Raw genomic sequence first — 21,473 nt, 5'->3', positions numbered from 1 at the left:
CCTCGGGCCCGCCTCCTCCTCTCCCCCCCCCCCCCCCCCCCCCCCCCCCCCAAGGGCGCCAGCAACCCTAGGGCCGGCGCTGAGAGAGAGGCAAGAATGGACATTGGACTACTGGAAAATGAGGCTGGAGAAGTAATAATGAGGAACAAAGAAACGGCAGAGGAACTGAATTGGTACTTTGCATCAGTCTTCACAGTGGAATATATGAGTGGCTTACCAGAGAGGTAGGGGCCAGAAGTGAGTGTAGTGGTCATCACCTATGGAGAAGATTCTGGGGCAGCAAATCACCCGGACCAGATGGACTACGCCCCAAGGTTCTGAAGGAGGTTGTGGAGGCATTGGCGGTGAACTTTCACGAATCACTGGAGTCGGGGAGGGTCCCAGAGGACTGGAAAATGGCTAATATAACACTCCTGTTTAAGAACGGAGGCAGAAAATGGGAAATTATAGGCTGGTTAGTCTGACTTTGGTCATTGGTAAGATTTTGGAGTCCATTATTAAGGATGAGATTGAGGAGTACTTGGAAGTGCAAGGTAAAATAAGGCTGAATCAGCACGGCTTTGTCAAGGGGAGGTCATGCCTGACAAATCTGTTAGAATTCTTTGAGGAGGTAAAAAGGCAATTAGACAGAGCAGAGCCAGTGGACGTGATCCATTAGGATTTCCCGAAGGCCTATGACTGCGTGCCATACAGGAGGTTGCTAAATAAGGTAAGAGCCCTTGGTGTTAAGGGCAAGGAACTGGCAAGGATAGAGACTTGGCTGACTGGCAGGAGGCAGAGAGTGGGAATAAAGGGGTCTTTTTCAGGATGGCAGTTAATGACTAGTCGTGATCCGCAGGTGTCAGTGTTGGGACCACAACTATTCATTATGCACATTAAGATCTGGAAGAATGAACTGAGAACATTGTTGTTAAGTTTGCAGATGATACAAAGATATGTAGAGGGACAGATAGTGTTGAGGAAGCGGGGAGGCTGCAGAAGGAGTTGGACAGGCTAGGAGAGTGGGCAAAGTGGCAGATGGAATACAATATGGAAAAGTGTGAGGTTAGGTAGGAAGAGTGGAGGCATAGACTATTTTCTAAATGAGGAAAGACTTTGAAATCTGAAGTACAAAGTCCTAGTTCAGCATTTTTAAAAGGATAACATGCAGGCTCAGTTGGCAGTTAGGAAGGCAAATACAATGTTAGCATTCATTTTGAGAGGGCTAGAATACAAGAGCAGAAATGTACTGCTGAGGCTGAATAAGGCTCTGGTCAGACCCCATTTGGAATATTGAGAGCAGTTTTGGGCACTATCTAAGGAAGGATGTGCTGTCCTTGGAGGGAGTCCAGAGAAGGTTCACAAGAATGATCACGGGAATGATGGGCTTGTCATAAGAACAAAGAAAAGTACAGCACAGGAACAGGCCCTTCGGCCCTCCAAGCCTGTGCTGACCATGCTGCCCGTCTAAACTAAAATCTTCTACACTTCCTGGATCTGTATCCCTCTATTCCCATCCTGTTCATGTATTTGTCAAGAAGCCCCTTAAATGTCACTATTGTCCCTGCTTCCACCACCTCCTCCGGCAGCGAGTTCCAGGCACCCACTACCCTCTGTGTAAAACAACTTGCCTCGTATATCTCCTCTAAAACTTGCCCCTCGCACCTTAAACCTATGCCTCCTAGTAATGGCCCCTCTACCCTGGGAAAAAGCCTTATGAGGTTCGGTTGAGGACTCTGGGCCTGTACTTGATAGAGTTTAGAAGGATATGGGGGGGATCTCATTGAAACTTATAGAATACTGAAAGGTTGAGATAGAGTGGGCGTGGAGAAGATGTTTCCACTAATAGGAGAGACTAGAACCCAAGGGCACAGCCTCATACCCGAGGGATAATCCTTTAAAACTGAGATGAGGGGGAATTTCTTCAGCCAAAGTATGGTGAATCCATCCGTCATTGCCGCAGAAGGCTGTGGAGGCCAAGTCACTGAGTGTCTTTAAGAGAGAGATAGATAGGTTCTTGATTAATAAGGGGATCAGGGGTTAAGGGGAAAATGGGGATGAGAAACACATCAGCTATGAAAATGGCAGACCAGACTCGGTGGACCAAATGGCCTAATTCTGCTCCTTTATCTTGTGGTCTTATAGATATGCTTAATGGAAAATCCAAGTTCAAAATAAAGAGCAATTCTATCCAACAGGTTAGGCAAGCAACGTTGGCAGGCATGTGTAACCAAGTTTAATATAGTAGCTCACTGATGATTCTTTCATCAGATTTGACAACATTGATGGACATATTAAAATAGGTTTAATATAGTATCCCTTCTGCTCAGGTGCAGGAATGTTGTCCGGCACAAGAAAAATAGGGTCGTTATAGCATCAGATGTAGTTGACAAATGTTTGAGATCAGTACTTGTGTACTTATCACAGGGAGGGTAAGGGAGCTGGAGTAGACTGGTATTTTGGGGACAAAGACATTTGAGGCACTCAACTAGCAACCAGTGTGAGGTCTGAGGAGATAGAAAGGAGCTTTGGGCATTACATGCCTTGGAGTGTGAACTAGAGAAGAACGCACTTCCCATTTTTTCCATTTTCCTTTTTGTTAGAATGAAGAGAAAAACAGAAAACAGAAAGAAAAAATCACACCAAAATCTAATGGAGAGATGCTACTAAATGCTTCAGAAACAATAAAATCGCCCAAGATGCGAATAGAATCCGGCGACGGCAAGCAGAATATTGAGAAAGTGAAGCCAGTTGCCCACGCATTAACTGAGCAGCAAAAGGAAATTGAGTGCAACCGAAAAATGCCAGACTCTGGTAATTGTACAGTGAAGTTGCTCAGAGAACATAAACATTAGCACACAATAACTACATCTAAATTTGTGCTGCGCATTGCTTATTAGACTTGATAAAATGGTGTTGGTACTTAACTGTATATTTAAAACTATATATTTTAAACAGAGTCAGGGAAGAGAAAAATCAAAAAGATTCCTATCAAGAGAAAGAACAAGGTAGAACCATTCGGCACAGATGATGACTCTGAAAATTCCAGTCCACCACCGCCACCTGGTGAGTAGCAGTCCCTTTTTCTAGCGTATACCTAATAAGAGAATCCGTCTCGTTCATAAACAAAGGGGGCAATAAGTTATTATGCTTGAAATGGAGCAGTCACAAATACTGTAAGAAAAAATTGAAATTTAAAGAAGATACTCAAATCAAAAGGACTTCTGAGCATTTGGTGCCAAATTATAATAATTTGGCTTTTATTTTAAGAATGAATAGGGCTGACAAAAAACAGAAGCAGTAATCTAACTTCCAACTGTATACAATAGACAACTGCATAATATTGGATGGTACAAAGCAGGGACATCCCAGGTTAGTTGATAATAGGTGATGGTGGGGTTGAGAAAATTGACATTATCTCTCTCTAAATTCCGCCAAGGTACCCACATCTATCTTTGTTCTCATGATCTGTGCTCAAAGCCAGGCATGCTCAATGCCGTTTAGGAACTGAATTTGTTTTGTGCAACTTGCCCTTCATGACTAAATTGCTTGCCAGACTCAGGTGGGAAGGGTAGAAAACTGTGTAAGCTAATAATCATTGATAGAAGCAATGTAAATGTACCAAAGAATGTGTTGGCTCCTTCAAGAAAGGCTAGTTGATTAAGGATTATACTGGAACAACATTTTTTCTTGGTCTCACATTTATTAACAGAGTGAAACATAATAACCATACACTTCCTAACCCAATTACATCTCTGTTTCAGTGAGTGTCCCTTAAGACTATGAGACCACTAGAAATAGGAACAGGAGTAAGCCATTTGGCCCCTCAAGCTTGCTCCGCCATTCAATAGGATCATGGCTGATCCGACATTTCTCATGCCCACTTTCCTGCCTTTCTCTGTAACCCTTGATTCCCTTGCTTATCAAAAATCTATTTATCTCAGCCATAGATATACACAAGGACTCTGCCCAACAGCTCTCTGTGGCAAGGAGTTTCAAAGACTCGCAATCCTTTGAGAGAAGAAATTCCTCCTCATCTCAGTCTTAAATTAGCACTCCTTCATTCTAAGACTATGCCCTCATCCATGAGGGTAGATAGCCTCTCAGCATTTACCCTGTCAAGCTCCTTCAGAATCCTACATTTTTAAATATCTTCAATGACGAGATTTGATGAAAAAGGAGTTGTCCTCTTTTCTCAACTACTACATAACAACCTGCTCTTTCTGTAGTTTTTCTCCTTTTAAACAATATTCTGTTCTCTTGTTCTTCCTTCCAAAATGAACAACTTCACAGTTTCCCACATTATACTCAATTTGCTAACGTTTTGCCCACTTATGTAACCTATCAATATCTTTGCAAATTGTATCCCTCTCGCAACTTGTCTTTACACCTATTTTTGTGTCGTCTGCAAATTTGGCTACAGTGCATTCACCTCCTTTCTCCAAGTCATTAACCTATATTATAAGCCAATGGCAGTACCAACATTGATACCTGTGGAGCCTCACTGATTGCTGGTTGCCAACCTGAAAAAGAACCCTTAACCCAATTACACCTCTGTTTCAGTGAGTGTCCCTTAAGACCATGAGACCACTAGAAATAGGAACAGGCGTAAGCCATTTGGCCCCTCAAGCTTGCTGTTAATCTGTCCACCCAAGTCCATCTCAGCTAACTCTATCCTCATTTCATTGTAATTTTCTTTATTGAAGTTAAATGTAGTTGTTTCCAACCCAAGTTTCTCCCACTCAAACTGAGTATTAAATTCTATCATGTGTGGTCATGACTTCCGAGGGGATCTAATATTCTGAGGTCATTTATTATACCTGGCTCATTACCTATTACCAGATCCAAGATAGCCTGCTCCATGACATATTGCTCTCAGAAACAATCTCTAAAACACACTATGAATTTGTTGCACTTTTCAATTTGATTAACCCAATAACATAAAGATTAAAGTCACTCCTAATTGTTGCTCTAGTCTTTTGACATGCTCCTATTATTTGTTTGTTTATGCCCTTGCCTACAGTGTGGCTACTGTTTTGGGTTCTATACACTACACCTACCAATGTCTTCTTTCCTTTGCTGTTTTTTTACCTCAACCCAAATGGACTTTACATCATTCGAGTCTGGATAGTCTCTCTCAACTGTCCTCATTTAATCTTTTATTAAGTATGCTACCCGCCACCTTTTCCTCCCCTCCTGTCCTTCCGAAAGGTTAAATATCCATGAATATTAAGTTCCTAGTTTTGATCCTGTTGTAACCATGTCTCCGTAATGGCTATGAGATCATATCCATTTACCTCTATTTGCGGCATCAGTTTATATCCATTTACCTCTATTTGCATCGTCAGTTCATCTACCTTACTCTGAATGCTTTATGCATTAAGATACAAAGCCGATACAAAGGCTGACCTTTTTTCCATTTGATCATCCTAAATTTTCTTTGTGCTCAGCCTTGCCTCTCTCCCTTGTTACTCTTTCTACCATGTTTGCATTTTATCGCTCTTTCTTTCATTACTGTCCTGGTTTCTCTTTCCCCTGTCACCCTACTTAGGTTCTCATTCCCCCTGCTATTCTAGTTTAAACCCTCCCCCAACTACACTAGCAAATACGCACCCTAGGACATCAGACCTGGTTCTGCCCAGGTGTAACTGTCCAGTTTGTATTCATCCAATATATCCTGCTATTTCTACTCTGACTAGCACGTGATACTGGTACTAATTCTGCTATCACTATCTTTGAGGTCTGACTTTTCAGCTTACTTCCTAACTCCCTATATTCGGTTTTTTGGACCTCATCCCTTTTTTTGACCTATGTCATTGGTACCAATGTGTACCACGACCATTGGTCGTGCACCCTCTCCCTCCAAAGTGTCCCATATCTGCTCTGATACATCCTTGACGTTAGTACCAGCAAGGCAACATACCATCCTGGAGTCTCTTTTGTGACCACAGAAATGCCTATCTGTTCCCCTTGCAATTGAATCCCCCTCCAAATATTGCATTCCCACACCTTTTACTCCTCTCCTGTTCAGTAGAGCCAGTCATGGTGCAACTAAATGGGCTGTCGCTGCTTTCCCCCGAGAGGCCATTCTCCTCAACAAAGCAGTATATTTATTTTTTGCAGAGGAATAGCCACAGGAGATTCCTGTACTGCCTGCCTAGTCCCCTTGCTCTGCCTGGTGGTCACACTTTCCCTTTCTGCCTTTACATCTCCCCAAATGAAACTCTTAATGTCCTGCGCCTACATATATTAAAACACAATAGATATACAATGAGCAGTTGGGGGGGATGTGCATGGTGGACGTCCCAAATAAAAGCTCAAAAGTGCTTCAATGTGTGCCTCTGTGAATTATTTGCTTTTTCTGGAAGTTTGAGTTTATTGATATCATATGAACAAAATTATGGAGTACATATATTTTGAAAAGTAGCTGGAACTGCTTTCCATGACCTCCACAATGAGACCTGCAAGCCTGTAAAACAAATATTTTAATTGGTCTGAAATGATGCTCGCTGGAACTTTTTGAAGAAGCGTAGCAATGTTCTGGAATATCAGCAGAGTATGAAGTATAAGTTCCATAAAAATTAGAAATTCTCGTAACAGACATTCTAGATCCCTATTTTCCAACTGTTAGTATTAGATGTATCCTAATAAGAACACAGAACAGAAATTAATTATCCTTAAATACTGAAACCTCTGGGTAAATTACCTATGTCTAATCTATTTCTGTTGCAATAAAATGTGTAAGACTTGACCAACATAAAGAGGCTTTAAGGTTGTAAAATAGGCTTTAAAATGTAACCTTTTTCTCGGATTTTATAGCAGGAGGTTCAATTTAATATGGTATTTAAGAAATTATAGCACTACTTGCATTGATTATAAAAGTAAAGTTAATCTTCAGTTTTAATTTGATTTAGGTAAATCAGACATCCCCAATATTGGAAGAAAGGAACCTCTAGTTAAGAGTCTAACCATTCACTTCCCTCTACCCTCATGCCTCATAACATAATGGGCTGGATTCTTTGATTTTGCGGCTAAGTGCCGACGCAGGTTTGGGAACTGTGGCGTTTTACGACGCCAAAATCGTACAACATGGCATTGGCCATGAGCGGACCCAACTTGTCAAATACTTCTCCACAGGACAACCCCTGGCCACCCCCCACAGTCCCCCCTGACCTCACCGAAGGCCCCCAACCTCCGGCCAGCAGCACGCACCCCGGCCGGACACAGTCTGCGGCCGCCACGCTGGGTACCCGACCTATCAGACCATACGTCAACTGCGGTTGGGAACTCAGCCAATCGGGGGTGGAGCACGAGGAGGTCCTTCCGATGATGCGCCAACGTTGTTGCAGCGGCTCGTGATCCGTTGACACCATTTTTGAGGTGGTGGAGACTAGAACACCGGCGTCAAACTGGCGCTGCCCCCGATTTGGGCGTCAGAAGGGATTCTCTGACTGATCGCCGATTGCAATATCCGCGTCAGGCAACGGGCAATCCCGCTCCATGTATTTAAATCACAGAATTGTGATGGCACAGAAGGAAACCAATCGTGTTGACATCAGCTTTCCAAATAAGCATAATGACTTAATGCCATTCCCCAACTATTTCCCTGTACACCTGCACATTGTTTCTGTTCAAGTAATCATCTAATGCCCTCTTCAATGCCTCAATTGAACCTGCCTCCACCACATTTCCAGGCAGTGCATTCTAGACCCCAATTGCTTGTTGTGTGAAAATGTTTTTTTTCTCATATGTTTGCTTCTTTGGCAAACGTTTTAAATCTGTGCCCTCTCATTCTTGATTCTTTTACAAGTGAAAACAGTTTCTCCCTATCTACTCTGTCCAGCCCCCTTATGATTTTGAACATCTCTGTCAAATCTCCTCTTATCCTTCTTCTGTCCAAGGAGAACAGACCCAACCTCTCCAATCTATCTTCATAACTGATTTTTGTCATTCTGGAACCATTCTTGTAAACCTGTTTTGCACTCTTTCCAATGCGTTCACACCCTTCCTATAGTGTGGTGCCCAGAACTGTACACAATACTCCAGCTGAGATCTAACTATTGTCCTGTGTAAATTCAGCATAACCTTCCTGTTCAATGCTGCTACTAATAAAGCCCAAAATACTATATGCTTTATTAACTGCACTCTTCACCTATCCTGCCAACTTTAATGATCTATGCACCTATATATACATCCAGATCCCTTTGCTCCTGCACCCCCTTTAAGAATTTTATCCCTGAACTTGTATTGGCTGGCAATATTGTAAAGGCAGCATTAGTTATGAAAACACCCCTTCTGGCAGTCAAAAAGTTTTTCATTAATGGTACTGTGCACTTATCTCAATATGTGATAGAATATCTGTTCCTTGTTCCATAATCGCTGTTGGAAGTATTTAATGCCAGGATAGTCATAATAGTGCTGATATCTGTGTTGATTCATTCTGATACCAATAACCATGTCCAGGACATACTGAGAAGCAACAGGTAACAATGGTCATCTGCACAGCATCTTTAATTAAGGGAATTAATGATGAATATTGTGGAGATTTTTCCAGTCAGGATGTTAAGCCCTCTGAACCAAAGCAAATAAATTAGAGAAAGAAACACGTTCAAAATTGATAGTTCCATCAGGATATGGATCTTGTGTCTCAGGTTGCCTAAAGCAAGTCTCAATCATTGCTCTTTGCTCTTTGTCATCTGGACTTGAAACGTTGTAGCTCTTTTCTCTCTCTACAGATGCTGCCTGACCTGCTGAGATTTTCCAGCATTTTCACTTTGGTTTCAGATTCCAGCATTCGCAGTAATTTGCTTTTATCTCAATCATTGCTACCAGGCTGCATAGCTGAGTCATAATTTGTCCTGACCAGGAATTGTATTTCAGCTAAGGCTCCAAGATCTTATACTCACGGTTAGAGTGTCCCAGTAATGCAAAGTGCATCCTGAAGAAAGCCTCAGATTAAATAGACAAATGTTCTTAACATTAATGGATGTTTTATCACTTAAGAAGACCTTCCAAGTCAGAGTTCCTCCCATAATTAAAGATGTTCTTTGGATGGCCATTGTTGCCTCTTGCTTACCATTATGGCTTGGACATGGCTGTGGGATATCAAAGTCAGATGTTGTTGCTGGATTGAAATACATAGAATAATTTCATACATGTAGTTCTGTCAGTAGTTTCATGACCCCAGGTTATTCTAATTTTTTGATGCCTTCACCAACTACAAAGAAGCCTATTCTGGGGGATGAATCATCCTGTTAAAGACAAAAAAATTGCAAAATGCATTTTGAACTCAAACACCATCTTGAGAATTTTAAGGTTCAAGTCATTTTGCCTCATTCACCAAAATAGTTGCAAAGGTTCATTCATATTATCGTCCATCTGTCATGTTAGCATCTCAACAACATGAGCACACCTGCATCAAATTCTGCAATTTCTAGGGATTCTAAGTAATTTGGACTATTTTTGCTTGTTCAGACGTATTCTGATTATTCTTGGAAACTTTAAACAAAAATCTTGTTGCAACGAATGTTTTTATTTGTTCTCTCAATCATACTTTCTTGAATGTTATGTTCACCATAATTTTATTCAGGTCACTTCAGCCCACCTGGATATTTTGACTTTTTAGAAGCTTTTTCTTGCTTTGTTTTACTTTATCATCAGCCATGTCACAAGATTCTTTTCAAGCCAGACTTCCATGTTTAATGGTGATTTTGTCTATCTTCCTTTAGTCGGCTGGGGTACCCCCAAAGTTACCAGACTTCCAAAACTTGAACCTCTTGGTGAAACCCAACATAATGGTAAATTTTTTTCAACATTCAGTGTTGCTCAGCATGCTTATTTTCAACTCCAATTGTTTGTTCAGCAGCAACTTCCATCAATGACCATATAATGTAAAGCCCTGAAGCAATCACTGTAATTTCTTTTATTTTCTTGATGGTTTTAAAGACTTTGGTATCATTTCACAGTAAGAATGTATCTATTATGACATTTTGGAATTATCTGTTTGGAGTAATATTTGCTCCTCCAGGCTAACCAATATGATATTTATTACAGCTGGTATATCTAACAAATTGCAAAATGGCACACTGAAGAAAACAAACCTACATATATTGTTATTGCTATGGTAGAGCCCAAAAAATATTTTCACTGTATTCAATCCTCAAACCTGGAGCACTTTGAATGTCCTGAATCTATGCCAACATGTGCAACTACTTTTTCAAATTCCACTTGGTTTGGCACTTTAAAATGTTGGATTAAGTTCACATCATGAGAATCCACAGCATGCCCACTGCTTCTCATTCAACACCAAACTGAAGTGAAATGATAATAAGCTGACTATATTAAAATGCCAGACACACAACTTTAAAATTACTGATAGGTTTTCCAAGTAACATTGGACACCCCACACTCTCAATGCACCTCAAAGCGAATATCGGTGTTCATGTTTCTGTTATTTGATTGGCTTGCATATCCTCTGTCAGTCTGTGTGTTTCTCTCTTTCTAGATATAGCTTCACATCCTTGCTTTTATGTAACACTTGAAAGCTGTAATCGATACTGCAGCTAATTAAGGGAAACTTGTTTTTTGAGAGTTAAAGTCACCAGTAGAAGAATGTTTAAAGAACAGCTGCACAGTGGAGGGAATTGAGCTCCTGAGAAAGATATAGCATTCTGGAGAAAGTACAATACAGATTTATCAAGATCATACATGAGGGATGGGAAATCTTGAATTTTAAGGAAAAGCAAGGCCAACTGGGGCTGGATTCTTTTGAACTTTAAAGTAAATGGAATAAGCAAGGTAAACATTTTTCTTATAGTAGATAAATTCAAGGTGTAGATTCACGATCATATTCGCATTCGAATTTTATCGTTATGTGAAATACTTGGCACAAATTATGATTGCTGCTAGCTTCAAATGGTACTGATAAGAATATACAAGGATATGGGATAAAACAGAACAGTCATACAATCATAGAATCCCAACAGTGCAGAAAGAGGCTATTTGGCCAATTTAAACTGTATGAAGTCAACATCCAAATCAGCATAAGCACCAACAACAGAATGATCTCCTGTGTTAAAATCTTGATATTTACAAAGTTAAATTGTGTTCTTTTTTGATGTTGCTTGGAATTTTGAGTGTTGCTGGCAAGGCTCGCATTTGTTGCTCAACTGTGTATGAACTGTTCCAACACTTCAACAGGATAAAATAGTGAGTTACCGAGTGAAGCAGACTAGGAAGGTCTTAATGCAATCTGAATTAATTGATCACAGTGCAGTTCCAGTGCAGAACAAGGCTAAACAAGAGCAGCATAGGGCATTGTGAATAGTGTTCCTACAGGAAGGTGATGGTGCCAGAAACAGTATTCTTGCTCTTAATTTATTGCACTCTTACGTTGAATATGGAGGTTATAAAGTGCCTAACTGAAAGATGAGATAGTGTACTTGAGGCTCAGGTGAATTTCATTAGAACACTTCAAGGAACATAGAATGATTACAGCAGAGAAGGAGGCCATTCAATCATCATGTCTGTGCGGCTCTCTGCAGGAACTAATCGGCCAGCTCCTCTGTCCTTTCACTGCAACCTTTCAATTTTTTCCTCTTCAGATATTTATCCAATTTCCTTTTGAAGGCATGATTGAATTTGCCGACCACATTCTCAAAACAGTGCATTCCAGATCATGACCACTCACTAAATAAAACGGTTTCTTCTTGTGTCACCATTGGTTCTTTTACCAATCGGCTTAAATCAATGTCCTCTGGTTCTCGACCCCTTCAGTTCTTTTTCTACCTACTCTTGCCTAAACCCTTTGTGATTTTGAAAATCTCTTCTCACAGTTCTTCTCTGCCTTCTCCAAGAACAGGCTCCACTTCTTCAGTCTATCAACATAACTAAAGTTCTTCAGCCTTCTGATAAATCATCTCTGCACTGTCTCTGAAGCCTTCACATGCTTCCTAAATGATAGTACCCAGGTTGGACATGAATGCTCCAGTTGAGGCCGAACCAGTTTTTATAAAGGCTCAATATGACTTTCTTGCATTTTTACTCCATGCCTCTATTTATAAAGGTCTTTAATCAATTTCTAAACCTGCCTTGTCATCTTCAACAACATGTGCAGGTCTCTGTTCCTGCACCAACTTTGGAATTGTATCTTTTATTTTATACTGCCTCTCCTCATTCTTTATACAAAATTGTATCACTTAACACTTCTCTGCATTAAGTCTCATCTGTCAAATGTCCGCCCATTCTGCCAACCAGCCTATTGTCCTTTTGGTCTTCATCTTTGCTGACAAGTCTGTTATGTGGCACTTTATCAAACACCTTTGAGAAACCTATCTTCACTAACCTTCTCTGTTAACTTGTAAAGAACTCAATCAAATTAGCTAAGCAAATTATTTGCCTTTATCAAATTCCTGCTAGATTTTCTATAATTAATCTACATGTCCCAGCAACTGTTAACTTTGTCCTGTCATATAATTTCCAAAAGCGTTCTTATGACCAACAACAACTAATGGCCAGATAGCATCTGTAACATAACGAATCAGAGAATTAGCATAACTGATTGGGGATATTGCCGTTCCGCCTGACCAGATTTAGCTTTTGTTATCTGGGAATCCGTGTGGCCCATGATTGGGCCTCACTCCATAAATTAAATTATGCAGGTCTGGTGAATGGGGTCAAGTCTAACTTGCAGAATTGGGATAATCTCCCTCTGTCCTTGGCGGGCAGGGTTCAGGCTATAAAAATGAATGTCCTCCTGAGGTTTTTATTTATTTTTTTAGTGTCTGATGCACTTTTCTGATTACTGGCAGGGACCTGACTCTAGGAACTGGGAGGGACCTGACTCTAGGGCCAAATCCACAAAATGTGGAACATGGTCCAAAATCACAATCGACAAATACCTCGCCTTCTTCACCCAGGAGAGGAGAGATCGACCCACAACAGAAAAGGATTCTTTTTGAGTTTGAGTTAACAAGTTAATGTCCTCTTTTGTTTGGGTGGGCAAGACCCTAAGGATCCGTCGAGCTTTTTTCCACAAGAATAGACAAGTCAGGTGGTTTAGCTTTACCCAATTTGTTATCTTATTATTAGGCTACCAATATTAAGAAAGTGCAGGGGTGGCTTAGTGATCTGAGTTCCATTTGGGGCAACATAGAGGCGGGTTCCAGTAGGGGCTCTAGTTAATGTGTTTTAGTGACTGCCTCGCTTCATTTCTGTCCTGAGATTTTCTTTGAATCCGGTGGTGATGTCCACCCTGAGAATCTGAAAGCAGTTCAGGCCGAATTTTAAATTTAGCTCCATGTCATTGTTAGCCTCCATCTGTAGTAATCATGTCTTCGTGCCGACGAGCTTGGACCCGACGATTAGCACATGTGAGGTAAGGGTCTGGAGCGGTTTGGGGGCCTGTTAATGGATGGAAGGTTTGCCAGTTTTATCACAATGGCGTAATGGTTAGCACTGCTGCCTCACTACACCAAGGACCCAGGTTTGAACCCGGCCCCAGATCACTGTCCGTGTGAAATTTGCACATTCTCCCCATGTCTGTGTGGATCTCACCCCCACAACCCAAAAGATGTGCAGGATAGTTGGATTGGCCACGCTAAATTGCCCCTTAATTGATTAAATACAATTTTTTTTTAAAGGTTTGCCAGTTTCAAGGAGCTGTCAGAAAAATGTCAACTCCCTGCACCCAATATGTTTAGGTACTTCCAGGTTTGTGATGTTTTGTGGAAAACTATTCCTTCTTTTCCCCTGGCACCACCGTCCTCCCTGTTGAAATGGATTTTATCTTTGGCCAGGGCTGGTGGGGGAGTATTTTAGGTATTTATGGTCAGATCATATCAGCGGAGTCGGCTCCATCAGATGAGGTGAATATAAAATGAGAGGGTGAATTGGTACTACTCTGGTTGAGGAGGTATGAAGTGAGGCTCTTGGGGTCAACTCCACGTCCTCTTGTGTTTAGCTCAGTCTGATCCAGTTCATGGTGGTGGCCAAGGCAAGAATAAGTTATTTTTCTTGGGGGTGAACAACAGCTGTGAGCAGAGTTCTTAGGGCGGAGGGCGGGGCGGCTAATCATACTCAAGTTGTTAAGCTTTTGCATCTCTTTCTTTAACACGATATCTGAAATTCTTGATATCAAACTATAGCCGTGTCAACTGGTGGCTATTTCTAGGGACTCGCCAGTGCTGCAAGCGTGGGTGAAGGCGGATGTTCTCGTCTTTATCTCGTTAATAGCTCAGAGGCGAATTCTGCTTGGGTGGAGGTCTTCTATTGCACCCACTGCCTCTGTCTGGTTGGGTGACCTCATGGAGTTTCTGCATTTGGAGAGGGTCAGGTGCACTGTTAGGAGGTTGGTGGAAGGGTTCTATCTAAGATGGCAGCCATTCTTTTCCTTTTTTAAGAAATTAGTCACCATCAGTTGTTGAAGGTTTTATTTATTTAATGGTAGGGGGTAGGTTTGGATGTGTTCTTGATTGTATTCTTTCTTACATTGTAACTTGAAGCAATTTTGTTTTATATTATTATACTATTTTGTTCCAATGAAAACGTTTTCAATATAAATATTTTTAAAAATATAATCGCCACTCGTAAGTCCTCTGATTCCTTCTGACTAGTTGGTGACCTGTAGAATACGCTTCTATTGTTCCTTAATTCTACCAAATGTCTTTGATTCCTCAAGGGCATCCTTTCTCTACAGCACTGTAATATTCTCCCTAATCAATACTATTACCCCTAATCAATACTATTACCCCTCTGCCTTCCGGTCCTGGTTACCTTGTATCCAGGAACATTTATAACCCAGTGCTATCCTTTTTTGAATAGGTCCCTGTTACCACTGCATCATATTCTGATGTGGTTATTTGCACCTGCAACACATAAACTTTATTTAACATTGTGTGTTCACATACACTGTAAAGCTAATTTAGACTTTATTTCTATCCTTCTTAGTTTGACCCCATACGAATCATTACTATTTCTTACTCTACTGTCCAATCTGTCCTAATCCTTTGTGGATCCTGTTTTTTTTCTAATGTTACATCCTCGTTCCCATCCAAGATGGTTTAAACTCTCCCAGAAGAAAACCGGTCGGGTGGTACAGCGGCACAATGGTTAGCACTGCTGCCTCACAGTGCCAGAGACCTGGATTTGATTCCAGCCGTGAGTGATTCTGTGTGGAGTTTGCACATTCTCCCGGTACCTGTGTGGGTTTCCTCCCACAGTCTAAAGATGTGCAGTTTAGTTGGGGTTACAGGGATAGGGCGAGGGATTAGGCCTAGGTAGGGTGTTCTTTTGGAGAGTCGGTGCAGATTTGATGGGCCGAATGGCATCCTACACTACGGATTTTATAGATGTTGGGTCAGAGTGTGATTAGGACAGAGAATTAAAATAGCAGGCAACCAGCTCAGTCATGCGGATTGAATGAGGCATTCAGCACAGTGAGCACACAATCTGTATTTGGTCTTACCAAAGTGGAGGAGACCAGTATGCTGCAGCTAGATGGCAACAGTGTTGATGATGAGTTTACAATATATTGGAAGCATTCTCTAGCTACACGGATTCTGGCATGTGATTGCTATCTAGTGGCCCTTGCTGGAAGTACATCTATGTAGATATTGTGTAGTTAGTAGGTTTTGGCTTGGTTATAATGCTTTCAATAAGTCAACAGTCTGTTAATAGGCATGGCCAAGGCTCTAAATAGATATTTATCTTTGTGGGCCAAGTACCAGAAAGCAACTACCAGCTGTAGAATTATACCTTTTTAACAAATAATTTCATATTTTCAGGAGAGGAATACATTTAAGGTTCTAGATGTTTGGCAAATTTTATCATGGCTATTTCATGTGAAGGAATAATTGGAAGGATATTAAGAAAAATAGTTTAGATAAGAAAATAAAAGTAAGAAAGTATCAGTTAACCACCCCAATTTTATTAATATGTAATCTTTACTGTTTTTAAGTTACTATTTTAGTTGTCATAATTCTGCTTTATTGTGTAGCATTGCTGTAAATGTATTGGAGGCAGTTCAGAGGAGGTTTACTAGATTGACACCTGGAATGAACGGTTTTATGAGGATTGGACAGATTTGCTTGTTTCCACTTGAGTGTAGAGGAATGAAGGGTGATTAAAGTGTACAAGATCCTGAATGGTCTTGACAAGATGGGCACGGGGAGGATATTTCTTATTGTGATTGGGGGCAGGGCAGTTTGAAAGAGCTGTTAATAAAGAATATAGTATTTTGTGTTTTCCTAATAGGGGCATAATAGGGGCATACAAGAGCAAGGAGATTGTGCTGAAAATATACAAAACAGTTGTTAGGCCACATTATAGGGAGGATGTAAACGTGTTGCAGAGAGTGCAGAAGAGGTTTATAAGAATGGTTCCAGGCATGAAAAACTTCAGTTATGAGGATAGGTTGGAGCAGTTGGAACTGTTCTTTTTGGAGAGAATGTGGCTGAGAGGAAATTTGATAGAGATCTTCAAAATTATGATGGGGCTGGACAGAGTAGATGAGGAGAAACTGTTCCCATTCATAAGATCAAGAATGAGAGGGTACAGATTTAAGGTGATGTGCAAAAGGAGTAAATGTGATGTGAGACAAGGTTCAATCGCAGCATTCAGGAGGGCATTACTTGAATAGAAACAATATGCAGGGCTACGAAAGAAAGATAGGGGAATGGCACTAAACCGTTCATTTGGAGAGCCGGTGCAGACACATTGGGCCAAATGGCCTCTGGCACCATATCAATTCTGTGATTGAGTCTGGAACAAGGCGGCACTGTTTTAAAATTGTGCGTCTCCCTCGTAGGACAAAGATGAAGATAATTGTTTTCTGAGGGTTGTGTACCTTTGAAAGCTCCTACTTCAGAAGGCAGTGGAAGCAGGATCATTGAATAGTTTTAAGGCAGAGGTAGATAGATTCTTCCTAGCCAGGTCAATCAAAGGTTACCAAGGGTAGATGAGAATATGAAACTCGGAACAGTATGATGGAGCAGGCTCGAGGGGCTGAATGGCCTACTTCTCCTAGTTTGAATGTTCATATGTACTGCTGAAATAAAAATAAAACCATTTTCTCCCTTTTTCTTTCCTTTCATATTGAGTCATACTAAAGCAAAATTCAATGTGTGCACCATTTCCCCTCCCAAAAATATCACTCTTGCATGCACATATACACACAATAACTGAGTGACTGATATTCCACCTATCCAATGTGACCTATTCAATTGGGCCAATTATAGCATGTCACTGATCAGCTAATTAGCCATTGACCTTTGCAGTATCGTGAACACGCATTGCGAATTTTATTTCATTTACATTAATAAATCTCCTCATAAGGATCTGATGAGAATTGGTGTGTACTTTGCTCACGGAACAGTTACCGCATTTCCAATCGAAAGTAATTAATTGCCTGAAGTGTCACAAGAGAAATTAACATGAGCTTTGCTGAAAAAGGAGACAACTTGGCAGTTAACTGTCAGCCACCAGTTAACTGGTGCATTCTCCATGGTAGTACCTCGACCAATCAGAGTACACTTGCCAGTCAATTCGTACTCTCTTATGAAGTATTAATTGTTCTCTTTACATTTAGTATTCTTGTGAATTGTATTGATGAGTGGAAGACACAAAGCTTTGTTTTCTGTCAGCAATTCCCAAGTTCTGTACTACCAAATTACTATTAGTAATGAACATGATAGATGGTCTAAAAATAAATGGAAGGGAGACTCTGTTGTTAAAAGTAACACAATATGATCATGTTATTGAAGACCAATCATATGAAAATTACCTTTCTAACAGAATTTACCCTCATGACGAAGGTTTCAGAGTATGTTAATAACTGTGGAAACAAAACTCAGGTTATTTTGAGAAGAAATTAGGTTTTCACAATGAGTTTGCACTTTTGGTTGGCGTTAATCAGGAAATCCCATTTTTTCTAATGTAAATCTGTTATATTTTCCTTTGAACTTATTTGACAGATTTTTACAGTAAGCCACTACCACCAGTACAAGTGAGCCAGAAACCAAATGCTGATACCCAAGAAGTCATCTCCTAGCAGTATGGATCTCTTATTATGCTTTAAACAAAAAGATAATATTTGAAGTATTATTCAAAAAATTAAACTTGTGGTTCATTCTTTCTCATCAGAAAAGATCTAAAGGACTTATCAAGAAGAAAATGAATCTATTGTCACTTTTCAGGACAGAACAGAGCTTTCCATTCTGCATTCGAGGACGCCATTGGAACTGCATTGGCATGTTTGCAATGCAAATAAATGGTTGGAATGGAAAAACTTTAGCTTCAAGGAAAGTCTTGAACAGATACATTGGCATGCAGTATATTTTGTAAACATTGGAAAAGAAAGAAGCAGTGAGACAGTACACTACAAAAGTATTTTTTGTGCTGTTTAAGCCAGTAGAATTTTGTATTGGTTGAAACATTCATGAAGATGCACTGAAACCTGACAGAAAAAAAATACCTTTTTAACATAAGTATTGATATTTGTATAGTACAGAACATTTTAATGCTTTTCAAGCTTGTGTCTTTTGAGCATTCTTTCTAGAAAATACAACAGTCATGTAACTAATTATGTTTAGAACTGCAGATATTTTAGATTTTGTTTCAAAGTTCTACAAAGAACTTACATTGAAGCAGTCTTGAAACTCAATTGAATTAGAAGTCTGCAAATACCAATTTAGCGATATTGTGTTAGATGTTCCAAGGAGCAAAAATGTTACATGTAATATTAGCAAGCAGTAATCCCTTCACCTTCCTCATATACTTTGAATTGACTGTATATGGTGTAATAGCTGCTTACAAAAATATTCCAATCTTCACATTGCAGAAACACTTGTCTTTAAAAGACTGACATATTCTGCAATCAGAGAAAACAAATCACCGGTTATATAGATTATAGTCAAATGAAACATTATTTAGAGGTGGCTTGTATTTTCCATCCTGAGATGTGATAGATCTGTTCTTATAGAGAACAGCTGTATAATGTAGTATAGTTCAATGGTCACTCATGAAAGTTGTCGCTAAAATTTAGATTTTTATCTCGATAAAGCAACCCATCTTGTTTCTGTAATGCTTATTCCTTTTCTTGAAATGTTTTGAGTTTATTTGCTTACAATAGTTAATTTGTATTTACCGAACTAGTTTGAGACAGTTTTCCAAGCACTTTGTATATCTTTCAAGAAAGAATCTTGCATTTTTATATAAATATTATGTGTTGTGAAAAGGAAGCAGTGAATTACTTGGTTAGACCATAAGAAATAGGAGCAGGCCACATGGTCCCTTAAGTCTGCTCCGCTGTTCAGTAAGATCATAGCTGATCTTCAACTACAACTCCACTTTCCCCCTTGATCCCCATATCGCTTGGTTCCTTTAGGATACAAAAGTATATTGATCTCAGCCTTAAATACACCATAACAGAGAATCTACAGCCCTCTGGTGCACAGCATTTTTAAGTTTCACAACCCCTGAGGGAAGAGGTTACTCCACATCTCAATCATTATCCTTTGATTTTGGCCCCTAATTCTAGATTCTTAGCCAGGGAAAATAGCATTTCAATATCTGCCATGTCGAGCCCCCTCAGAATCTTTGATATTGGGAATAATAGATGATTAAACTCTTGTGCAATTTCAGAAAGACTTTCTTATTTTTGTACTGCAAACGCTTTGCAATAAAAGTGAATAAACTATTTGCATTCCTAATTGCTTGCCATAACTGTATATTATCTGTGCTTCATGTACAAGGATACACAAATCCCTCTGAACACCAACTTTTAATAGTTTCTTATCACTTAAAAATATCAACACTTTCTATTCTTCCTACCATAGTCAATAACCGCATTTCCCCACTTATGCTCCTATCTGCTGCCTTTTTACAGTGTTATTACACTATACCACATTGGTCTGAATGAACAAAACCTATTAATAAATTTCATTAGATGAGCTTACTGTATTGTCTTAACATTGATCTATTGCTTCATCAATCAAAACTACAAAAAGCAAAGCTAAAGATGGGGTTTCTACAGACATATTTACCCTGCCTCCAATCATTCATCTTCCCTCTTTCCTTGCCTGATGGTGCTTCATGTTGAAGAAAGAATGCCAGCAACTATCTAATAACTTATCAAGTAGGATTTATATGTCTATTAGCCTCAGAATCTTTGATATTGGGAAAATTAGATGATTAAACTCTTGTGCAATTTTAGAAAGACTTTCTTATTTTGTACTGCAAACGCTGATGTATTTAACCAATGGGCTGTTGCAGTTGAGTTAAGTCTGTTTTCTTCCGATGACCACGCATCCAGTAGGAACCAGTGGAAAGTGATCCGAAGTTGGAAAAATCATCTGATTTCCTGTGCTGTTGCTTACACCCTTTAATTCCCACCGCCCACCTACCCAAACAACTTCCCCAGTGTTGGGAAACTGAGATCAATTGTCGTTAACACACACCCCAATTTAAAATAAAAATGCTGGAAATATTCGGCAAGTCTGACCACATCCACGGAGGAAGAAACAGTTAATCTTTCACATTGATGACCTTATGTCATGACTATAAAATTGGCTAACTGCACATTGAGGGGTTGAACTGACTACCTTATGAGACAAAATACCATCAATATTGGGAACTCATTTTTGGGAAGAGCATTATAAGTTGTCAGATTTGTATCATTAAATATTTGTATCAAAATATTTATATTTCTGATTATAATTTTTGTTTCTTAATCGAAACACAACGAAAATGTTACCACAGTCAATTGATAGTATTTATTTTGTTGTTCCAGGACAAGCAAAGTGTTAAACTTTATGTGCTCTGAAAGTTTTTTTAATCCACCTCATTGGTTTGCAATAAAGTTTCTTGTAAAAAAGAGAGGTTATTTTCTTATGTTTTAAACTTCAATAACAAGTATTACAAATTTAATATTTTGTTTTACATTGTGCTTTAAACCCAAGCTTACTTAATCACACTTCTTTTTGAAAGTAGTAATGTCTATTATTTTGAACAATTTGTAATAAAAGATCTATTTGTAATCCAGTAATCATTTTTTAAAAGTACTTATATGGGAAACATAAATTTATTTATCAGTTTGTTCAAAGTCGATACTATGTGGCAGAGTGGAAATGTAGCTGTAAAATGTCTTAGTCATAAGCTATTATCTGATTAAAATCACTTGTATTATACTTTGGGGCTTTATTTAATAACTGAACATTTTATGATCTTTTAAAATAAAAATAATACCTTTTGAAATTGTTGCGTAGTTCTTTTTCTGTCAGCATTAGTTGGGAGATGAAGGTTTAGTGCAACTCCCAATAGTAATTACTCTTATTTTTTTACCCCTGATAACCTCGGATCAAACACTTCTGGGGCATGCCTTATAAATCTTTTTTCTTTTTTTTCTTTTTTTAAATTTTTTTATTGGAATTTTTTGCAGAAAATATAACAAAAAGTATAGCAAAAAGCAGTAATATGCAACTAACAGTCCCATAACACCC

General features: G+C 39.5%; 1 protein-coding gene across 5 annotated transcripts in view; it reads left to right on the top strand.

Annotated features, from left to right (window-relative positions):
* Positions 1-21,228, top strand: part of arl13b (ADP-ribosylation factor-like 13b) — a 123,479-nt gene extending 102,251 nt beyond the window's left edge. For 2 of the 5 annotated variants that reach the window (XM_038802184.1, XM_038802185.1), the window contains exons 8-12: positions 2,583-2,793; positions 2,938-3,045; positions 9,708-9,776; positions 17,949-18,027; positions 18,118-21,223. In XM_038802184.1, the coding sequence (XP_038658112.1) occupies positions 2,583-2,793; positions 2,938-3,045; positions 9,708-9,776; positions 17,949-18,025 (465 nt within the window). In that variant the 3' untranslated portion in view covers positions 18,026-18,027; positions 18,118-21,223. Of the gene's footprint in view, positions 1-2,582; positions 2,794-2,937; positions 3,046-9,707; positions 9,777-17,948; positions 18,028-18,117 lie in introns of all 5 variants that reach the window. The other 3 variants (XM_038802187.1, XM_038802188.1, XM_038802189.1) reach the window with 3 other exon arrangements.
* The last annotated feature ends 245 nt before the right edge of the window (positions 21,229-21,473 follow it).

This window comes from Scyliorhinus canicula, chromosome 7 (assembly GCF_902713615.1).
Source record: "Scyliorhinus canicula chromosome 7, sScyCan1.1, whole genome shotgun sequence".
In the NCBI taxonomy this organism is placed as follows: Eukaryota; Metazoa; Chordata; class Chondrichthyes; order Carcharhiniformes; family Scyliorhinidae; genus Scyliorhinus; species Scyliorhinus canicula.
The sequence above is the reverse complement of the archived record's forward strand: the minus strand, read 5'-3'. Positions and strand labels throughout refer to the sequence as shown.